Source organism: Ruditapes philippinarum, unplaced genomic scaffold (assembly GCF_026571515.1).
Source record: "Ruditapes philippinarum isolate M1 unplaced genomic scaffold, ASM2657151v2 ctg12012_1_1_1_1, whole genome shotgun sequence".
Taxonomy (NCBI): Eukaryota; Metazoa; Mollusca; class Bivalvia; order Venerida; family Veneridae; genus Ruditapes; species Ruditapes philippinarum.
In genome coordinates, this window is record NW_026865406.1 from 7,216 (window position 1) to 27,743 (window position 20,528).

Consider the following 20,528-nt stretch of genomic DNA (forward strand, 5'->3'; position numbering starts at 1 on the left):
GACCCTTGAATTGAAAGTCATTTCTTGCATCTACAATCTTTTTATATTTTTTTAAAAAACTTCTTTTTCTCAAGTTTGATTTTCTTGAAATATTTTGGCTTACCTGGAGGCATGCTTCTTTAAGATTATTTATTTCTATGATGCTAAAAATTAAATGGTTCAGATGTTGGTCTAATTGAGGTAATGTGAAGATGCACATGTACATGTTGCACGATTTCTAACAAAATATATTTGGGAAAAAAATCATGAACTGAATAGTCTTCACCAATTGAAATGTTATTTATTATGGCTGTGTGGAGAACCAGCTGATTTTGCACAATTTCATTGCACAATTTCAGTTAAAACAGGTGTCAAAAAGTACATGTATATATATTTTAATAGCAAAAGAACTTTTTAATGTATAAATGTTATAAATGTATTTTTAAACCAACTAGAAAATTTTATCTTCCTGTTTTGATAATCACCACTGACCAGTCCATTCATGGTCTGACCATGAGTGATATATGACTTTGTAAGACATTTTTTTGTTATGCGCAATAGTGCCACATTTACAAAATTCAGTATTTTATTAACAAATTATTTATGGCAGATTTTAAGTTGAGGTCAGTGGTTATCATCAAACTTTTAGAATGTATAAAGACAAAGTATAATAAGTATGTATAGATGATTTTAGTACATTTATAAGGAGACAACCATTTAGGGTACCATTTAGTACAGTAATGAGATTTCATTCTTCCATTTTAATATTTACAACCCTAATGTTATTACTCATACAGTTATATTGTAGGTATAAATATTAGTACAATTTAATTATTTTAAGTATAACATTCAATGCCTGGAATATGCTGTTTTACTTATAAATGTCTTAGAGATATTAATTATGATGTGTTTATATTGACATGTAAATGTGTATAATTAACGTAAATAAGGGAGGTAAATCTACAGAAGATATTACAGTTGTATTATAGATCTCTGTAATATGGACTGTGGAGTTGCGTCTCTTATAAACTATAACAGTCTGTTATAGTTCTTAAAAGAATGGCTATACAATTCACTGTATGTATATTGTTTTAATTGTATATGTATGTATAGATCAGACCATAATAAAATAAATAAATGAATAATAAATAATATATGAAACGACTTCTATCAAAATGTGATTTTTGTTTCATTAAGCATTAGACGTTTATATTGCCCTATTATCTATACAGCGATTTTGTTTTTCATACTGGCTGGATAATGTTCATGAGGATTTGATTATAAGAGTTAAAGATCCAAATTGCTTATTCTTTACCTTTTTGAGAAAAAAGTCTAAGTTTGACTGCGTGCGTAAATCATTGCTAAGAGCCCTTTTATTATGAAATAATTTTTAAAAGTTCCTGAAGGAAAAGGTAGTTGTGCATAACCAATAGTTCCCTTATTATTGTAGTGTTGCAATCTACAAAAATCGTCATTATCTATATAGTTGTTTTCCCACATATCTAAATAGCGAGAGCATTGGATTAGAAATCAAGGTCGCTGGCTGCGATCTTCGAGCGAGGGAGGAATAATTTCTCTGTGACATTAAATTAAATTCTCTGACACTGACATCGAGTCTAATGGGTCATGAGTCCGTCACTGCTGATACAGAAATCATGTAGTCAGTCACTTGTGGACAAATTGTTATTTACTGGTTAGTTATTCAGTAAAATCGACTCCTGAGATATCACAAGAAAATGTCTTGAAAACATAAAAACCAGATAAACATTGTTACAAACAAACTAACATAAATGAATTGTTATTTAAATGATTGGTATATACTCCATGCATTATTTAGTTATTAAATAATATTGCTAATATAAGTAAAAGACTACAAACATACTAAATTACTTATAGATTTAACAGATCAATACAGTTTGTAAAATGAAGCACAAATGCTATAATAAATGCATTTTATCACATAAAAATCAAAACCATGTTTACAAAAGTCCAGTATTGTTAATTTACAAAATATGAGTGAATGGCATTATATAAACAAGAAGAAGCAATTTTTATTACAAGATGCATGTGTGTGTATACTCAGCTTAGAAACTAACTCAATCCTGGATCCTCAAGTTAAATTGAGATATGGACAAACCATATTTGCTTCATAAAGTTTCTGTGTCTGCCTCTAGTGAAAATGAAAACATAGAATACATGTTTATCAATTACCCATTGCCGCTTTTGTGACTCTGTAAAAATTCCTTTGCAAGGCCGTGCATATATTTGAATGTGATGTCATTCATGATTTGCGTCATACAAACACAGCATTATGGCATGTTAAATAAAAGCATAGCACTATAGGCATGTCAAAAACAAAAAGGATTATTTAAATTTTGCAAAATATAAAAAAAATCATACAAGAAAACATAGAAAAAATTCATGTGATTGAAACATACAATTTTCAATTTGAAACCAACTGGAAGTCTTGTACCTTTATGTCACTAAGGCTTGTAAGTTAAGTCTTAAGCTGGTTATTCTAAGTTTATTTATTCAACAACATACATTAAAATTACAAAATCTGATAATACCGGACCAAAGGTCATTGAATATTCAAATATCTCAGGTCAAAATTACCAAACAATAACAATAGCAAAAGACTACATGGATGTAACTTCCTGTAAGGTAAAGATGTAAAGGCTTGTAAAATGAAATACAAATGATATTATTAAATGCATTTATCACAGTAAAATCAAAATCATTGTTAAAGAGTGAAAGGCATTAATAAAAACAAGAAAGAGCAATTTCTATTACAAGATGCATGTGTGTATACTCAGCTTAGAAACTAAAACTATCCTGGATTGAGATATGGACACACCATATTTGCTTTATAAAGTTCCTGTGTCTGCCTCAAGTAGCAATGAAAACAAAGTATACATGTTTATCACAAGCCTGTGCCTCTGTTGTGACTGTAAAAACGCCATTGCAAAGCGTGCTTTTAATGTGATGTCATTTCATGATTTCCGTCATACAAACAAGGTTTCATGGCGCGCTAACACTATAGGCATGTCAATAACAAAAAAAAAGAGAGAATCATTTGCACTTAAAACACAGAGATGACTTTATTTTATATTTATTTATTTTAGTTTGAGTGTGTTTGAAGCTCTAAGCTCTCAATGAAACACTTTTGAATCTGTTCCTTTGACGACTTTTGACCTATACTTGTGAAAGTTAATGAAAGTACCTTATCACATTCATCTATGCCTTCATTTCACAAAATAACATATCAAAATATTTTCCCATTTCAGTCAAATAAATCCACAGCTAGCATTGGTACTACGGAGCGCATATGATTGAAGATACTCTCTGGTTTGATACAGAGCTCAAACATCAAGTTTTTAGGTAACTTGTCAATACCACTGGCTGTAAAATAAGAAGAATCTCTCAGGTTATAGTAAATGGCTGGTATTCCTTTCACCAATATTCCTACAACCTCATTATCCTCTATAGCAGGTGCTCCTGATGAACCATGTTCAAAAGATGTGTGGCAAGGAAACATATCAGTGTTATGTAATTCAATGTATTCACCTTTTATGCCACCAGGTTGAAGTCCATTTAGTTGCAAGACACTTGGATTTGCATTGAAATAATTGTCAATGGTTGTAATTATATGGTTAATGTTCAGAACTTCACAGTTCGCATCCAGTCGTTTCCTGGAATCATTGGGTTGTCCAAATCCAATTATGCTTACGCATTTCCTTTTCCCCATATCTTTACTTAATGTTAGGCTTCTTGGCAAATCTTTTGCAGTGCTTAGTTCTAGAACTGCAATGTCTAGCTGTTTGTTCATGTAAATCACGTCTGGTTTAATGTGAAATATTGGTCTTCGGAGGTCCATCACAGTTCCAGCAAATGTGATATACACAGTTGGGTCATCAAGCTTGGACCAGTCAGTATCTGCAATACTGCACAGTTCTTTAGGATCTGAAGGAATCCATAAAAATAAAAATATTTTCAATTAAGGTATCACATAAATCTCCTTACATATGAATGTCAGTGTTTATACATGGGTGCCCACTTGTTCGTGAAATAATTAAAACTAGAACTATCACTAAATGTGATTAATACCCCCGCAAGACTGCCTCGGAAATGAGGAAGTTACTAGTAACAGAATACCTTACAAAAGAATTGAAATAGAGTTATGGTTGTGTGCAATTAAAGAAAGTAGTTGTGGTTCTTGTATGTTGCATTTCCTTTCAATTTGGTTGACAATTGATGAAGTTTCATTGAATTATTCTGTAATAAGTCCAGAAAGAGTAACGCTTCTTGAGCACTGCACTTCCTCTCATTGCTCTTGACCATTGTATGAAGTTGAATTGAATTCTAAACATTAAGTTTTAAGTTATGCACCGGACAAGGAAAAAGAACAAAGGGCAATAACTCTACAAATACTGAAGATGGGGTTATGGTTATTAAGCACTGCACTTCCTCTCACTGGCTTGACCATTTTATGAAGTTGTATTGAATTCCAACAACTAGTTTTCAAGTTATGCACTGAACACAAGAAGTAGCAAAGGGCAATGACTGTAATTTGTTCAAATAGAGTTATGGTTCTCGTGCACTGCACTTAATCTCACTGCCCTTGACCATTGAATTCCAACCATTAATTTTCAATTTATGCACTGGACAATAAAAAGGAACAAAGGGCAAAAACTCGTAAATGAGTCAAGAAAAAGTTATGTTTTCTGTGCACTGTGCTTTCACTTAATCTATTTGACCATTGTATGAAATTGTATTGAATTCCAACAAGAAGTTTTCAAGTTATGCTCTGGACAAGAAAAAAGAAATGGAAAAGTAACAAGGGGCAATAACTCGTTAATTACTCTGGACATAGTTATGGTTCTTGTGCACTGCAGTTCCTCTCGTTGTGCTTGACCATTGTATGAAGTTGTTTTGAATTCCAACCAGTACTTTTCAAGTTATGCTCTGGAAAAGGAAAAGTTTATATCAAAGGGCAATAACTCTGTAATTTGCAAAAATGGTGTTATGGTTCTTGCGCACTGTACTTCCTCTTAATGTGCTTGACCATTGTATGAAGTTGTATTGAATTCCAACTAGAAGTTTTCAAGTTATGCTCCGTACAAGGAAAAGTAACAAAGGGCAATGACTCTGTAATTAGTCAAGATGGAGTTATCGTTCTTATGCACTGCACTTTCTCTCAATGTACTTGACCATTGTATGAAGTAATATTGAATTCCAACCATTAGTCTTTAAGTTATTGTCCGGACAAAAGAAAGAAATGGAAAAGTAACAAAGGGCAGTAACTCTGAAATAACTTTAAATAGAGTTATGGTTTTTGTGCATTGCACTTACATTGTAACATTGTTACATTGTCCGGACAAAAGAAAGCAATGAAAAAGTAACAAAGCGCAATAACACTGTAATAACTTTAGATATAGTTATGGTTCTTGTGCACTGCACTTTCTATCAATGTGCTTGATCATTTTGTGAAGTTGTATTGAATTTCAACCATTAGTCTTCAAGTTATGGTCCGGACAAAAAAGCAACGGGAAAGTTACAAAGGGCAATAATTCTGTAATTAGATAGTGATTTGGTTCCTATGCACTGCACCGCCTTTCAGTGTGCTTGACCATTGTATGAAGTTTAAGTGAATTCCAACCAAAAGTCTTCAAGTTATGGTCCGCACAAAAAAGCAATGGAAAAGTAACAAAGGGCAATAACTCTGTAATTACTTTAGATAAAGTTATGATTCTTGTGCACTGCACTTCCTTTCAATGTTCTTCACAATTGTATGAAGTTATATTGAATTCACATCAAAAGTCTTCATGTAATGTAATGGAAAAGTAGCAAAAGGCAATAACTCTGTATTTACTTTAGATAGAGTTATGGTTCTTGTACACTGCACTTTCCCTTATTGTGCTTGATCATTGTATGAAGTTGTTTTGGATTCCACCTTGTACTTTTCAAGTTATGCTCCGGACAAAGAAAAGTAACAAAGGGCAATAACTCTGTAATTAGTGGAGATAGAGTTATGGCTCTTGGGCACTGCACTTCCTCTCAATGTGCTTGACTATTATTTGAAGTTGTATTGAATTCCAACTATTAGTCTTCAAGTTATGCTCCGGACAAGGAAAATGCAACGGACCGCTGGACCGACCGACCGACCACCGAGTGACTCCTATATACACCCCCCACGCCTAATTTCGTCTCGGAAGTATAAAAATTCAGGGAGGGGCACCAAAGGTCTTCCTCTACTGGTAAAGCTGTAATGTTACCATTTACTATTAGTTCGGGACTTAAAACCCAACAAAAACAAAAAGAAAAAAAGAAAGGTTTCTTACTTGTAATTCTCTTCACAACATGCAAAGCTGTCATTACATATTTACTCCCCACTCTAAATACGGTTCCTATTACAAAATTGCTTGATACGACAGCCCCAACTGATTTCATTTTCACTGACATGTTGTCAACCATTTGCTCTGATAGCGTATTGTCATGAGCTTTCTTGAATTCATTTTCATTTTCTGGTCGTATATCAGAGATTCCATCTGTGTGTCTTCTTGGTAAACCTTCAAAAGATTTTAGCTCAAGTACTGCCTGTTTGTTCATGTAAATCATAGCTGGCTTAATGTAAAATATTGGGCTTTGACAGTCCATTACTGATGCAAGAAAAATGATATACACAATTGGATCATCAAGCTTTTGACCAGTCATTGTTTGCAATAATGGTCAGTCCTCTAGGATTGAATGAGAAAAGTTATTCAATCTTTAAAAAAATTGAAGCATTTAAATATACATTTCTTTACATACATGTATAAGCTTTGTCATTAGAGGATAAAGACTATTGTTTTGGCATTACCAAGACTTTAAGTTTAATGCAATATGTGTATGTCCAGTAAGGCTCCAACATTTACAATTTTTTGTTATGTTGACAAGATTGCTAAAAACCGAAACGATTCCGTTTAAACGTTTAGGTACTTCTATGTTCTATACTATACCATTTATTTGAGTTGCGAAATGATTACTTAATTTCTAATTTTAATACAATAACAAATAAATAATGTTCATGGATGATCACGAAGGAGTCGGCACAATCTTTTGCACTGTATCCCAATTTCACTCTTTTGAAAGATCAAAGGAAAATTAACTTTACAAAAAGAAGTTTTTACCCGTAAGTGATTATTTCACGGTGATGAAGTGTGTCACATTCCAGGCTGCCGACTATCATTGGCCAATCAAAGCATTGCTTATATAGAAACCTGACAACACTATTGGTCTGCTTGTTTATATGGACTATATATTTAAACAATGGTGGGTGGATAAAGTAAACATGTTTGCTATTCTCTAATTAATGAAGCATTGTACTGTCAGTGTTATAAAACCAAAGTAAGTAACGGAGTTTTCACATCCTTCCCAAAAAGCCAATAATTTTTCAAAAACTGAGGGTGGAGTTATGGTTATTGTACACTGCACTTCCTCTCATTGCGCTTGACCATTGTATGAAGTTGTATTGAATTCCAACAACTAGTTTTCAAGTTATGCACTAAACAAAAGAAGTAGCAAAGGGCAATAAATGTATTTTGTCCAAATAAAGTCATGGTTCCTTTGCACTGCACTTCATCGCACTGCCCTCGACCATTGTATGAAGTTTCAGTGAACTATTAATTTTCAATTTATGCACTGGACAATAAAAAACAAAGAGCAAAAACTTATAAATGAGCCAATAAAGATCGAGTCATGGTTTCTGTGCACTATCTCTCAATATACTTGACCATTGTGTGAAATTGTATTGAATTTAAACATGAATATTTCAAGTTATGCTCTGGACAAGAAAAAAGCAATGGAAAAGTAACAAAGGGCAATAACTCTGTAATTACTCTGGAGTTATGGTTCTTCTCCACTGCACTTCCTCTTATTGTGCTTGACCATTGTATGAAGTTGTTTTGAATTCCAACCAGTACTTTTCAAGTTATGCTCTGGACAAGGAAAAGTTTTTATCAAAGAGAAATAACTCTGTAATTTGTCAAAATGGTTTTATGGTTCTTGGGCACTGCACTTCCTCTTAATGTGCTTGACCATTGTATGAAGTTGAATTGAATTCCAACTATCAGTCTTCAAGTTATGCTCCGGACAAGGAAAAGTAACAAAGGGCAATAACTGTGTAATTAGTCAAGATGGAGTTATGGTTATTGTGCACTGCACTTCCTATCAATGTGCTTGACTATTATATGAAGTTATATTGAATTCAAACCATAAGTCTTCAAGTTATGATCCGGACAAAAGAAAGAAATGGAAAAGTAACAAAGGGCAGTAACTCTGAAATAACTTTAAATAGAGTTATGGTTTTTGTGCACTGCACTTCCTCTCATTTTGCTTGATTATTGTATGAAATTGTTTTGAATTTCAACTTTTAGTCTTCAAGTTATAATCCGGACAAAAAAAGCAATGGAAAAGTAACAAAGGGCAATAACTCTGTAATTACTTTAGATACAGTTTTTGGTTCTTATGCACTGCAAGTTCTCTTATTGTGCTTGAACATTGTATGAAGTTGTATTGAATTTCACTTAGTAGTTTTTAAGTTATGTTCCGGACAAGGAAAATTAACAAAGGGCAATTTCTCTTTTATTAGTCAAAATGGAGTTATGGTTCTTGTGCACTGCACTTCCTCTCAATGTGCTTGATCATTATATTAAGTTTAACCTGAGTTATATTGAATTCCAACCATAAGTCTTCAAGTTATGGTCCGGACAAAAGAAAGCAATGGGAAAGTAATAAAGGGCAGTAACTTTGTAATAACTTTAGATAGAGTAATGGTTCTTGTGTACTGCACTTCCTCTCAATGTGCTTGACCACTGTATGAAGTTGTATTGAATTCCAACCATCAGTCTTTAAGTTATGCTCCGGACAAAAAAGCAATGGAAAAATAACAAAGGGCAATAACTCTGTAATTACTTTAGATAGAGTACTGGTTCTTAAGAAATGCACTTCCTTTTAATGTACTTGACCATTGTATGAAGTTATACTGAATTCCAACAAAAGTCTTCAAGTTATGCTCTGGACAAAAGAAAGCAATGGAAAAGTAACAAGGGCAATAACTGTGTTATTACTTTTAATAGAGTTATGGTTCTTGTGCGCTGCACTACCCCTTATTGTGCTTGATCATTGTATGAAGTTGTTTTGAATTCCAACCCGTACTTTTCAACTTATGCTCCGGACAAGGAAAATTAACAAAAGGCAATAACTCTGTAATTAGTTGAGATAGAGTTATGGTTCTTGTAAACTGCACTTCCTCTCAATGTGCTTGACCATTGTGTAAAGTTGTATTGAATTCCAACCATTAGTCTTCAAGTTATGCTCCGGACAAGGGAAATGCAACGGACCGCTGGACCGACCGACCAACTGACCAACCGACTTACCACCGAGTGACTCTTATATACCCCCCAAACTTCGTTTCGAGGGTATAAAAATTCAGGGAGGAGCACCAAAGGTCTTCCTCTACTGGTAAAACTGTAATGTTACCATTTACTATTGGTTTGGCACTTAAAACCCACAAAAAACTAAAAGAAAAAATAAAGTTTTCTTACTTGTAGTTCTCTTCACAACATGCAAAGCTGTCATTACATATTTACTCCCCACTCTAAATACGGTTCCTATTGCAAAATTACGTGATATGATAGCCCCAACTGACTTCATTTTCACTGACATATTATCAACCATTTGCTCTGATAGCGTATTGTCATGAGCTTTCTTGAATTTATTTGCATTTCCTGGTCGTATATTAGAGACTCCATCCCGTAGACTTCTTGGTAAACCTTCAAAAGAGTTTAGCTCATGTACTGCATGTCTAGCTGTTTGTTCATGTAATTCACAGCTGGTTTAATGTGAAATATTAGGCTATGGCAGTCCATTACTGATACAACAAAAACAAAATACACAATTGGATCATCAAGCTTTTGACCAGTCATTTTCAGCAATAATGGCCAGTCCTCTAGGACTGAATGAGAAAAGTTATTCAATCTTTAAAAAAAAAATTGAAGCATTTAAATATACATTTCTTTACATACATGTATAAGCTTTGTCATTAGAGGATAAAGACTATTGTTTTGGCATTACCAAGACTTTAAGTTTAATGCAATATGTGAATGTCCAGTAAGGCTCCAACATTTACAATTTTTTGTAATGTTGACAGGATTGCTAAAAACCGAAACGATTCCGTTTAAACGTTTAGGTACTTCTATGTTCTATACTATACCATTTATTTGAGTTGCGAAATGATTACTTAATTTCTAATTTTAATACAATGACAAATAAATAATATTCATGGCTCATCACGAAGGAGTCGGCACAATCTTTTGCACTGTATCCCAATTTCACTCTTTTGAAAGATCAAAAGAAAATTAACTTTACAAAAAGAAGTATTATGCCGTAAGTGATTATTTCACGGTGATGCAGTGTGTCACATTCCAGGCTGCCGACTATCATTGGCCAATCAAAGCATTGCTTGTATAGAAGCCTGACAACACTATTGGTCTGCTTGTTTATATGGACTATTTTACTTAACAATTGTGGGTGGATAAAGTAAGCATGTTTGCTATTCTCTAATTTATGAAGCATTGTACTGTCAGTGTAATAAAACCAAAGTAAGTAACGGAGTTTTCACATCCTTCCAAAAAAGCCGTAAATTACGTCTTTTGATAGTCTTGAAACTCTGTCTCATCTCAACATGAAGTTGCATTGAATTCTAAACATTAGTTTTTAAGTTATGCTCCGGACAAGGAAAATTAACAAAGGGCAATAACTCTGTACTTTAGATAGAGTTTGGTTCTTGTGCACTGCACTTTCTTTCAATGTGCTTGACCATTGTATGAAGATTTATTGAATTCCAACCAAAAGTCTTCAAGTTATGCTCCGGACAAAAAAAGCAATGGAAAAGTAACACAGGGCAATAACTCTGCAATTACTTTAGATATAGTTATGGTTCTTGTGCACTGCACTTCCTTTCAATGTGCTCGACCATTGTATGAAGTTATATTGAATTCCAACCATAAGTCTTCAAGTCATGTTCCGGACAAAAGAAAGCAATGGAAAAGTAACAAAGGGCAATAACTCTGTATTACCTTTAGACAGAGTAATGGTTCTTGTGAACTGCACTACCCCATTTTGTGTTTGATCATTGTATGAAGTTGTTTTGGATTCCAACTAGTACTTTTCAAAATATGTTTCGGACAAGAAAAAGTAACAAAGGCAATAACTCTGTAATTAGTGGAGATAGAGTTCTGATTCTTGTGCACTGCACTCTCTTTCAATGTGCTTGACAATTGTATGAAGTTGTATTGAATTCCAACCATTAGTCTTCAAGTTATGCTCCGGGCAAGGAAAATGCAACGGACCGCTGGACCGACCGACCACCGAGTGACTCCTATATACCCCCACCACCAAACTTCGTTTCGGAAGTATAACAATTCAGGGAGGGGCACCAAAGGTCTTCCGCTACTGGTTAAGCTTTAATGTTACCATTTACTATTGGTTTGGAACTTAAAACCCAACAAAAACAAAAATAAAAAATAAAGTTTTCTTACTTGTAATTCTCTTCACAACATGCAAAGCTGTCATTACATATTTACTCCCCACTCTAAATACGGTTCCTATTACAAAATTGCTTGATAAGAAAGCCCCAACTGACTTCATTTTCACTGACATGTTGTTAACCATTTGCTCTGATAGCGTATTGTCATGAGCTTTCTTGAATTGTTTTGCATTTCCTGGTCGTATGTCAGAGAGTATGTGACGACTTCTTGGTAAACCATCAAAAGATTTTATTACAACTCCCTCATTTGAAATATTTCTGTATTTGCTAGGTGATCTTTCACCTGAATGAAAAAAGTTATTTATTCTTTAAAAGAATTTGAAGCATTAAAATATACATTTCCTTACATACATGTATAAGCTTTGTCATAAGTGGATAAAGATAATTGTTTGTTAACTTGTATATTGGCATTACCAAGACTTGAATGCCATATGTGTATGTCTATTTAAGCCCCAACATTTACAATTTTTGTAACGTTTACAAGATTACTTAAAACTGAAACGCTACCGTTTCTATGAACTGTACTATACCCTTTTTTTTTGCCAAATGATTACTTGCTTTCTATTTTTAATACATGTGCTCAGGGCTCATCGCGAGGGAATTGGCACAAATTTTACGAACTGTATTCCCATTTCTCTCTTTTGAAAGATCAAAGGAAAATTAACTTTACAAAAAGAAGTATTTGGCCGTAAGTGATTATTTCACGGTGATGCAGTGTGTCACATTCCGGGCTGCTGACTATCATTGGCCAATCAAAGCATTGCTTATATAGAAGCCTGACAACACTATTGGTCTGCTTGTTTATGTGGACAATTTTATTTAACAATGGCGGTGGATAAAGCAAACACGTGTGCTAGTCTCTAATTAATGAAGCATCGTACTGTCAGTGTTATAAAACCAAAGTAAGTTACGGAGTTTTCACATCCTTCCAAAAAGTCATAAGCTTTGTCTTTTGATTGTCTTGAAACTCTGTCTCATCTCATTTTTACTGGGAATAAATCAATAAAAACTGATAAAATTCATAATTTAAAGGACCTCCAATGAGGTCAAATAGCCTAAAATAATAAATTTTGAAATTCTTTCTTAAATCAACTGGTACATTTAAATTTGAAACCAAGCAATAGAGGATATATAAATATAATAGGTATTAAATTGATAATCGATTTGTTTGCAAGTTTTGGCCGACTTGAGTGAAAAGCGTTTAAACGGTTTTAATTTATTGGGCCAATTTGTAAAATTGACTATTTCTGGGAAATAGAGTGAGCGAATAATTTGAAATTTTGTAGATGAGTTATTGATCTAGAGATATATCAAGTTATACGGAAATCGTGAAAAAATATTTTCGGTCCCTTCACTTAAAAAACCCCTCAGTTTTTAATACAGGTAATTAATAACCCTTTAATACAGGTAATAACTAGGATATTTTGAAAAGACAACGAAGTCAATTTGTTTAAATGAAAAAACAATATCGTACACATTTACTAATGAAAATCAAAACGAACATGTTGAAATGTGTTACTCTGTGGGTCTTAATGTCAAGGACTTGATTATTGCAAGCTAAAACATTTCTCTATATGGCTGAGTGGATTAATTTGCTAACTCGAATCTTGTAAGAGATTCTTGGATTCATTCATGCGAGAAAAGCTGCCCAGGAAACTACAGAATGTCACTACTTGAGTGCCAACTAGTTCCTGAAATAATTCAGGAAGGGGCACCTGAGTCTACCATCATACACTGGTTAAGCTGAACGTCACCATGATATGACTATCATTGTGGGACTTAAAACCCAACAAAAACAAACAAACATGAAAAAAGTTTTCTTACTTGTAATTCCCTTTAGAGCTGTCACTCTGTATTCGCTCCTGATTCTTGCAAAGTCTTTTTTCAGTACCTTTATGGTTACAACTCCAAAAATAACTCTCATTGGAAATAAAATCGCAAAACATACAAACGTCACAAACTCTAGTATTAGCAGAAATATTTTCCTATTTGTTGTATGACTCACATCAGGTTTTGTGACCTGATCAAAGAAATTTTTTAAGTCATCGAAACTTGATGCAAACATTAAGTATCTTAAAATAACTTTGAGGATTCTGACATACAATTCGGTTTTTTTCTCATTTGATGCGTTTAAGAGAGACATCAAATGTACACATAACTGTACATGTTGTATACCGGTATATATTGTCCATTTCGTTTCCATGGGAGCCCTATCAGGTTTTGTGGCCTGATCAAAGCGTTTTATAAAGGCATCGAAAGTAGCTTGAAAAAAAAAGGTTCCAAAAATCATCACTTTGTAGAATCTAGCAAACACTCTGGTTTTTGTATCTTCCATCACAGATAGAACAAAAGATGGACAATTTTCATCAAGTATCAGATAACATGCAATCACATGTACTGTAAGTATTAGCGATAATTGCCTCACAGCACGTTTTGTGACCAGATCAAAGAAATATTTTGATTCAGAGTACATTATGGTTACTAAAATCACTGTGTATATAACATATTCTTGTAATGTATCTAATGTTTTCAAAGATACCATCTCAGGTGGAAGATAAGATGAAAAAATTTCATCAGATATCCGATTACATGAAAACACCCATGCTATTGTCAGTATTAGCGAATACATTTTCCTTTTTGTTGTATGGCTCACACCTGATCAAAGAATTTTTTTAATTCAGTGTGTGGTAAAAATAAAGGTTACTAAAATCACTTTGTAGGTTACAGCAAACACTCTGGTTAATGTATCTAATGCTTTCGAAGATTCCATCTCTGGTAGAAGATGAGATGAACAATTTTAATCAAATATCACATATACAAATAAAAGATCCTATGAAGTATTTAGTATTATAGTCCATCAGATCGATTAAAAAGTGACATTCTTTGCTTTTGTTCACAGTAACATCAAAGCAGAAAAGTCTTTATCTACTGTTTCCATTTGTAAATGCCCTGGAAATAAAAACAAAAAAAATCTATATATTGCGAGTTGTTAATCAAAACTATATTCAATAAAACTTATAAAGTATACATAATGTATACACAAATCACATTCATGCATTTTTATCATTTTTTTTCCATAATATGGTTGTGAATGTTTCATATATACTTTGCCTCTTTCATTGTCATATGAAGCTCTGTGAGGTCAGTGGGAACCTATGGTTGTATCACTTGTGGTTCAAATTTTGCGTGGAACACATACACAAAAGTTTGATAAACCATTTCTATTAAACAACTGAAATTCTTGATAGTTGTGAACACTCACCATCATATAAGCTCAATGTCATTAGAGTGAAACACAGTTGTTAGAATTTGTCTTCATAATAACCCACGTAGATATCCATTTCTATGATGCAAGTTGCATTCTGTAATAAAACAAGGGAAAGAAGCCAGTCAGTCACATCTTTAATATATATAGAGTTAGTCCCCTTTTAATTATGTTTTTATGACTGTTCATGGTCAATTTAAATTTCTTTTTTATATATTGCTTTATTCAATACATTTTCGTGTATGTCTCCATTTTATGTTTTTCAAAACTATTGTATTCATACTTTTTAAACAAATAATTGATAAATCACACTTTTATATGGCTTATACAGAAACAGTCTAATGTATCCCTTTATGGCTATTTATAAGCTTCTTGCCTTGAATGTCTGAATGACATTTTTGCGACGGACGCGCCCTCAGGCGCGTTCAGAGCTAAGTCACCTTCACTACAATCACGCAAAGTGTCCTAAACCGATTAACAGCCCAAGAAATAGTACATGAATTTGATCCTTCAAAACTCCCATACTTTTTCGGGATATCTTAAAATCTTCCATATTTAGCCTTTTCAATTTCAAATTAAGTTATCCAAGTTAAAATATGAACGTATATTATTGATAAAAACGTTGTAGTCCAGTAGTATTATTGTGCAATATGCAAATTACTGCCGAATCGATTTACCGCTGTCGAAAAAGTAGGACAGCAAATTATACTACAATAAAGATGTAAGCTCTGAGTTCCAAGACATTATTAGTAGGAAATATATATTTCTACATTATACAAAACATTATTATTAATAAATCAAAAGTTTTTCGTGACTCTAGGATAACTCGCGCATTAACAAAAGAAGAACTATGTTCGTGACTCATACCGCGGGTTTAGCTGAATATTCAGCAGTTATAAATAAATTAGATACAGTACAATGGTTAGTATAAATATCTATTTTTGAAAATGCATGTAAGAAGAGAGTTTTTCAACACTTTACCACTATGTAGTCTTTCGTGGTACGGAAGTTATAATATCAGTTCTACTTCCGATTATTGTGGTTTGTTTACATATTTTTCTAGGTCACGATATGAGTTAACCTTCGCTATTCTAAAAATAGATTCTGCTTCACTGTGCTGATTTTTGGACAGGCGATTAGGGAGTACACATTATACATGTAATAAACCAGCGGATTTCATGCAATACTTTTAGAAATTCTGTACAATTGTAAGAAGCAAACAAGTTGAAAATGGAATTTAGTGTGAAATTGAAAAGGACAACTAAACACTGTAGTGCTTAAGTGACATTTAAATTAAAATAAAAACGATGTGCTCTGGCCTCTACATCTTTACCTTGTAAATAAAAAAAATCTCAAAAATACACTATTAATTGCTGATGATTTTAACCAAAAATTTTTTAATGAGACATATCTAAGAGAAATAAAAATACAAATGACTTATATTTTATTGTCTATATGCCCACTATGATATAACACGAAGCAATTCTAAATAGCATTCTCAAATGTATAATGTATTATGCTTGAAATTTATTTGCATGGTTTTATTTTAGAAATATTTCGTTGACAGTATTTTTTTCTATTTACATATCATTTCTTGGAATAAATCGATAAGGACACTGATTTTCAAGTTTGACCAGAGTTTTTAGGCATAAATTTCATTCTGTATTTAAATGCTTGATAGTAGAAAATCTGAATTATATCAGTTTGGGACACAAACTATATTGCTCTACAAATCTCGAACTTGTATGGAACAAATTTTCTCTGTTAGTATTTTGTGTTTTGTTTTTGTTTTGTTTTTTCTAAAAGAAGCCTTAATGTCTCTCCGGTTGCATGTCTGTCGCATTCAGTGCTGCAGCACTTTGATTAACTTCTGATATGTGTGAAAAATTTTCTTTAAAAAATCTTATGATCTACATTATGTTACCTAGGTGAAAATGACTACCATTACTTGTTCTACTTTCATATTATAATTAGTAGTTTTCTACCTAGACTTGCCTTTATTCCCTGCGGTCTGGAGACCGCAGGGTATAGGTACGCGTTTAACTTTTGAGGCATGGAGGAGCACGTGACATGTATTCGGTGCATGTAGGAGCATGTGATCTATAAACCGTACATGATTGGTTAATTGACCTTTTCGAAAACCTAGCTATATACCGTTTGCCGGTACGTTACGGATTTACCAGTAGGGACTTAGTCCGAATTACACCTAATTAAGAACAAAAAACTACTACGTGATATTTCTAATTTTCTATAATTATTTTACCGTTTAAGGTGGAAAAACTTGAATGATGTGTTTGAAAATTATCAATGTTTCTACTATAATATCTATCTCAAATTTTACAAACAATTAATTGTTTATACTGAAAATCTACAAAATTAAAATATTCATTGTGACATCTGCCATAATAAATAGAGATATTTTCTGCGTACACTTGTGTGTTTACTTTATTTATTTTTTGCTCGGAATTATTCATAAAATGGTAGGCCTATTTAATCATTTCTTAAAAAGAAATAATTGTTTTATGTTCTTCAACGGTCACCAGTTTCCCAAGACCTAGCTTCTTCTATATTGATCGTTTATTCAATTGTCAACTATATTCCTGATACAAACGTTTATCTACCCCCCCCCCCCCCAAATAATAATGAAATATCTTTATATCATTAAAACGTTCACCGCAGGAAACCATTTTACTTGTCTTATTTTTAGTATGTTTGTTTTTCCTTGCTGATACAGCAGTGGAAGTCAATGGTCAATGGAAATGGAGTTATGGAGTCAATGGTCAATACATAAATATACTTATTTCATTTTTATTTCTAAACCATAATTCCTGGTACTGTAGAAGAAAAACCTTAATATAGTTATTTAAATTACATCTATTTTATCCTCTGAAAGTTATATTATTTATTTATATCTAGATATTATTTTTCCAATTCTACCAAATGAGATTAATATACGTATTTAATACTTGTTTTCATATCCAAGATTTACATGTATACCCCATATTGTTTGTAATGAACATGTGTATTATTTTGTGAATTAAATACTGTTTAAACTAATAGAAAATCTTTTGATAAGGTAATTATATTTTTTTCAACTTCATTTCATTTCAAGTCCATTATTTGTAATATTTAGAATGGATTTTTGGCGAATAAATGAATTTTTGTCTTGAAGGTAATCACATGAGCTCAAAAGTTCAAAAGAATTTAAAAATATAAAAAAAAAAAACAAAAAAAAAAACGAAATATTAAGCGAGAAAATAACCTGAAATTTTGTAGTCCAGGCCAACAACAATTTGGTACCCAAATCTTGGGGAAAATTTTCCTTTTATGTAAAATAAACCTCAGTGGAGTTTGTTTGACAGATTTATTGAAGACAGTTCAGACTTTCACAAGAATTAATTCATGGATTTAATTAAATAAAATGAACATTTTAAAAAAGAAACTAACTTTGGTTGTCATGGTGATTTTTAAAACAATATTGTGTTTAACAGAAAACTTACAAAAAGAAAGTTACTGTGCTCTATAAATCAAACCCTGCTACATTCTAAAACTACTTTTATGAAATTATGTAACTTCTTTGAAATTTATATGGAAATCTTTACCTTGTTTTACTGTTTTTAATTATCTTGACTTTTTAAAATCGAAAATGGAAATTTTACTTCCTTTTTCATGCACTAATTGTTCAAGGGAGGCTATCATTTTTCAATTCCTAACTTTTTGGCAATTATCTCCCTTCCTATCTTCTTTGTATATATTTAAAGAAGTATAACATTTGTATTTGTTGTGACTTTTTTCAAAATAAGATTGATATTCTAAATATATTAATTGTAACCATTTTGAATTTGTACTTGTCAACTAGGCAGAAACATATTTCTCTCAGTTTTTTCGGAGTAACTTCATCAGAGAAGGAAAAGACCTACATGGTTCACTTACCAAGAACAAGTTGCTTATTCTGTATGCCGTTTTCCTTTCTGTCCTCTCAAAAGAAAACAACAATAACAGCTTTACATGTATTTCTTAATCCTTATCATTAATTATCTATTTGTCATAGCTATGTATTAAACTTGAAATTAACTGTAAGTTGCAATATCTGTAAAATTAATCAGCAAACCTAATGATTTCTTATATCTGGCTTGGCTATATGATTATTGCTGCTACATTTAAAGGCCCATATATTATGCCTCAGAAAAACTTCTGGTGCAATTACAGCCAAACTTTACAGGAATGATCAGTACTAAGTCTAGTTGTGCATGTTGTTGAATGTTTAATGATCTTTTAGCCGAGTTATGACCCTTGAATAAAAAGGTTTTAATAAATTTTGTCGGGACTACTCCTCTTATACCACTAATGAAAATGTCAATAAAACTTTACAGAATTGATAAGTAGCTACATAGAAGCTGCAACATGCACTTGGCTATCATGAGGCGGCACATGTGATCACTGATTGCTCATGTGATCACTGATTGCTCCTGTTATATATTTTTATTTTAGTATACTGTTTCCAAAAAAGCTACTCATTGCCAAATTACCTGAAACCTTTTTTCATTATATTGCTTTTTGACAATTGCTATAGTTATAGTGATTTATTATTTTGTATGGAAGACAAATAATTACTGTTCACATTTTGCTACGTTTATGATAAATAAATTTACATTAAGGTCTAATTTCTTCATGTGATTAGCATCTAACATGCTTTTAAACCATTGTTAACCATTATTAAACTTAATTACCCTTTCTATTGGCAATTACTACTTAATTACCCTTTCTATTAATCCTGAGGCATTATGTGCCTTTAAAGGTTTTGATTTTTAGCTCTACTGTTACAAAGCAGTGTAGGAGCACATTTGTCTCGGGGCACATTTTTCTTAAGTAAGACCGATGCGGTCTCATTTGTCCCACATGAGACAAATTGGACCTCTAATGTCTACCCCAAAAAACACATTTGTGTGACAAATGTGCTCCGATCAAGTCTTTTAAGTGACAAGAAAGCACATTTGTCTCAGTTTTTTTAAGAGACAAGAAAGCACATTTGTCTCTTGTCATTTTCTATGAATTATTTGTCATATATTTTCTCACGGCAAATTTATATTTTAGAATCGAGGTTCGCTATTTACCTCATGTCAAGGGTATTCAACAATAGGTTTGCTAATGCTTTTTTATGAAATTTTAAACCTAAAAGCTACAGTGGAACTATCAATAATAATATCTCTTATTCAATAAATTTGAATGGCTGAACCTGAAGGCGTACACTGAAACATAAGGAATCCCGTTCACGATGGTATAATGATGAAAACTCTACGATAATTAATACGCGAAAGTTTGTTGATGAAAACACGATGGTACGAACGTGAAACAATGCTGGCACGATGACGAAAATGCGATGGTACGATGCTGAAACTGTGATGGCATGATGACGAAAATACGATGGTACGATACTGAAACTGTGATGGCATGATGACGAAAATACGATGGTACGATACTGAAACTGTGATGGCATGATGACGAAAATACGATGGTACGATACTGAAACTGTGATGGCATGATGACGAAAATACGATGGTACGATACAGAAACTGTGATGGCATGATGACGAAAATACGATGGTACGATACTGAAACTGTGATGGCATGATGATGAAAATACGATGGTACGATACAGAAACTGTGATGGCATGATGACGAAAATACGATGCAAAAG

General features: G+C 32.7%; 1 protein-coding gene across 1 annotated transcript; it reads right to left on the reverse strand.

The window, feature by feature from the left end:
* Positions 1-328: 328 nt before the first annotated feature.
* LOC132728904 (uncharacterized) lies at positions 329-18,597 on the reverse strand. Its single transcript, XM_060714616.1, has 6 exons — positions 18,434-18,597; positions 13,391-14,515; positions 11,559-11,849; positions 9,564-9,791; positions 6,321-6,548; positions 329-3,942 (listed from the first exon to the last, which is right to left on the reverse strand). The coding sequence occupies exons 2-6, from the start codon at positions 14,193-14,195 to the stop codon at positions 3,263-3,265; spliced, it is 2,232 nt and encodes a 743-aa protein (XP_060570599.1). The 5' UTR covers positions 14,196-14,515; positions 18,434-18,597; the 3' UTR covers positions 329-3,262.
* Positions 18,598-20,528: the final 1,931 nt, after the last annotated feature.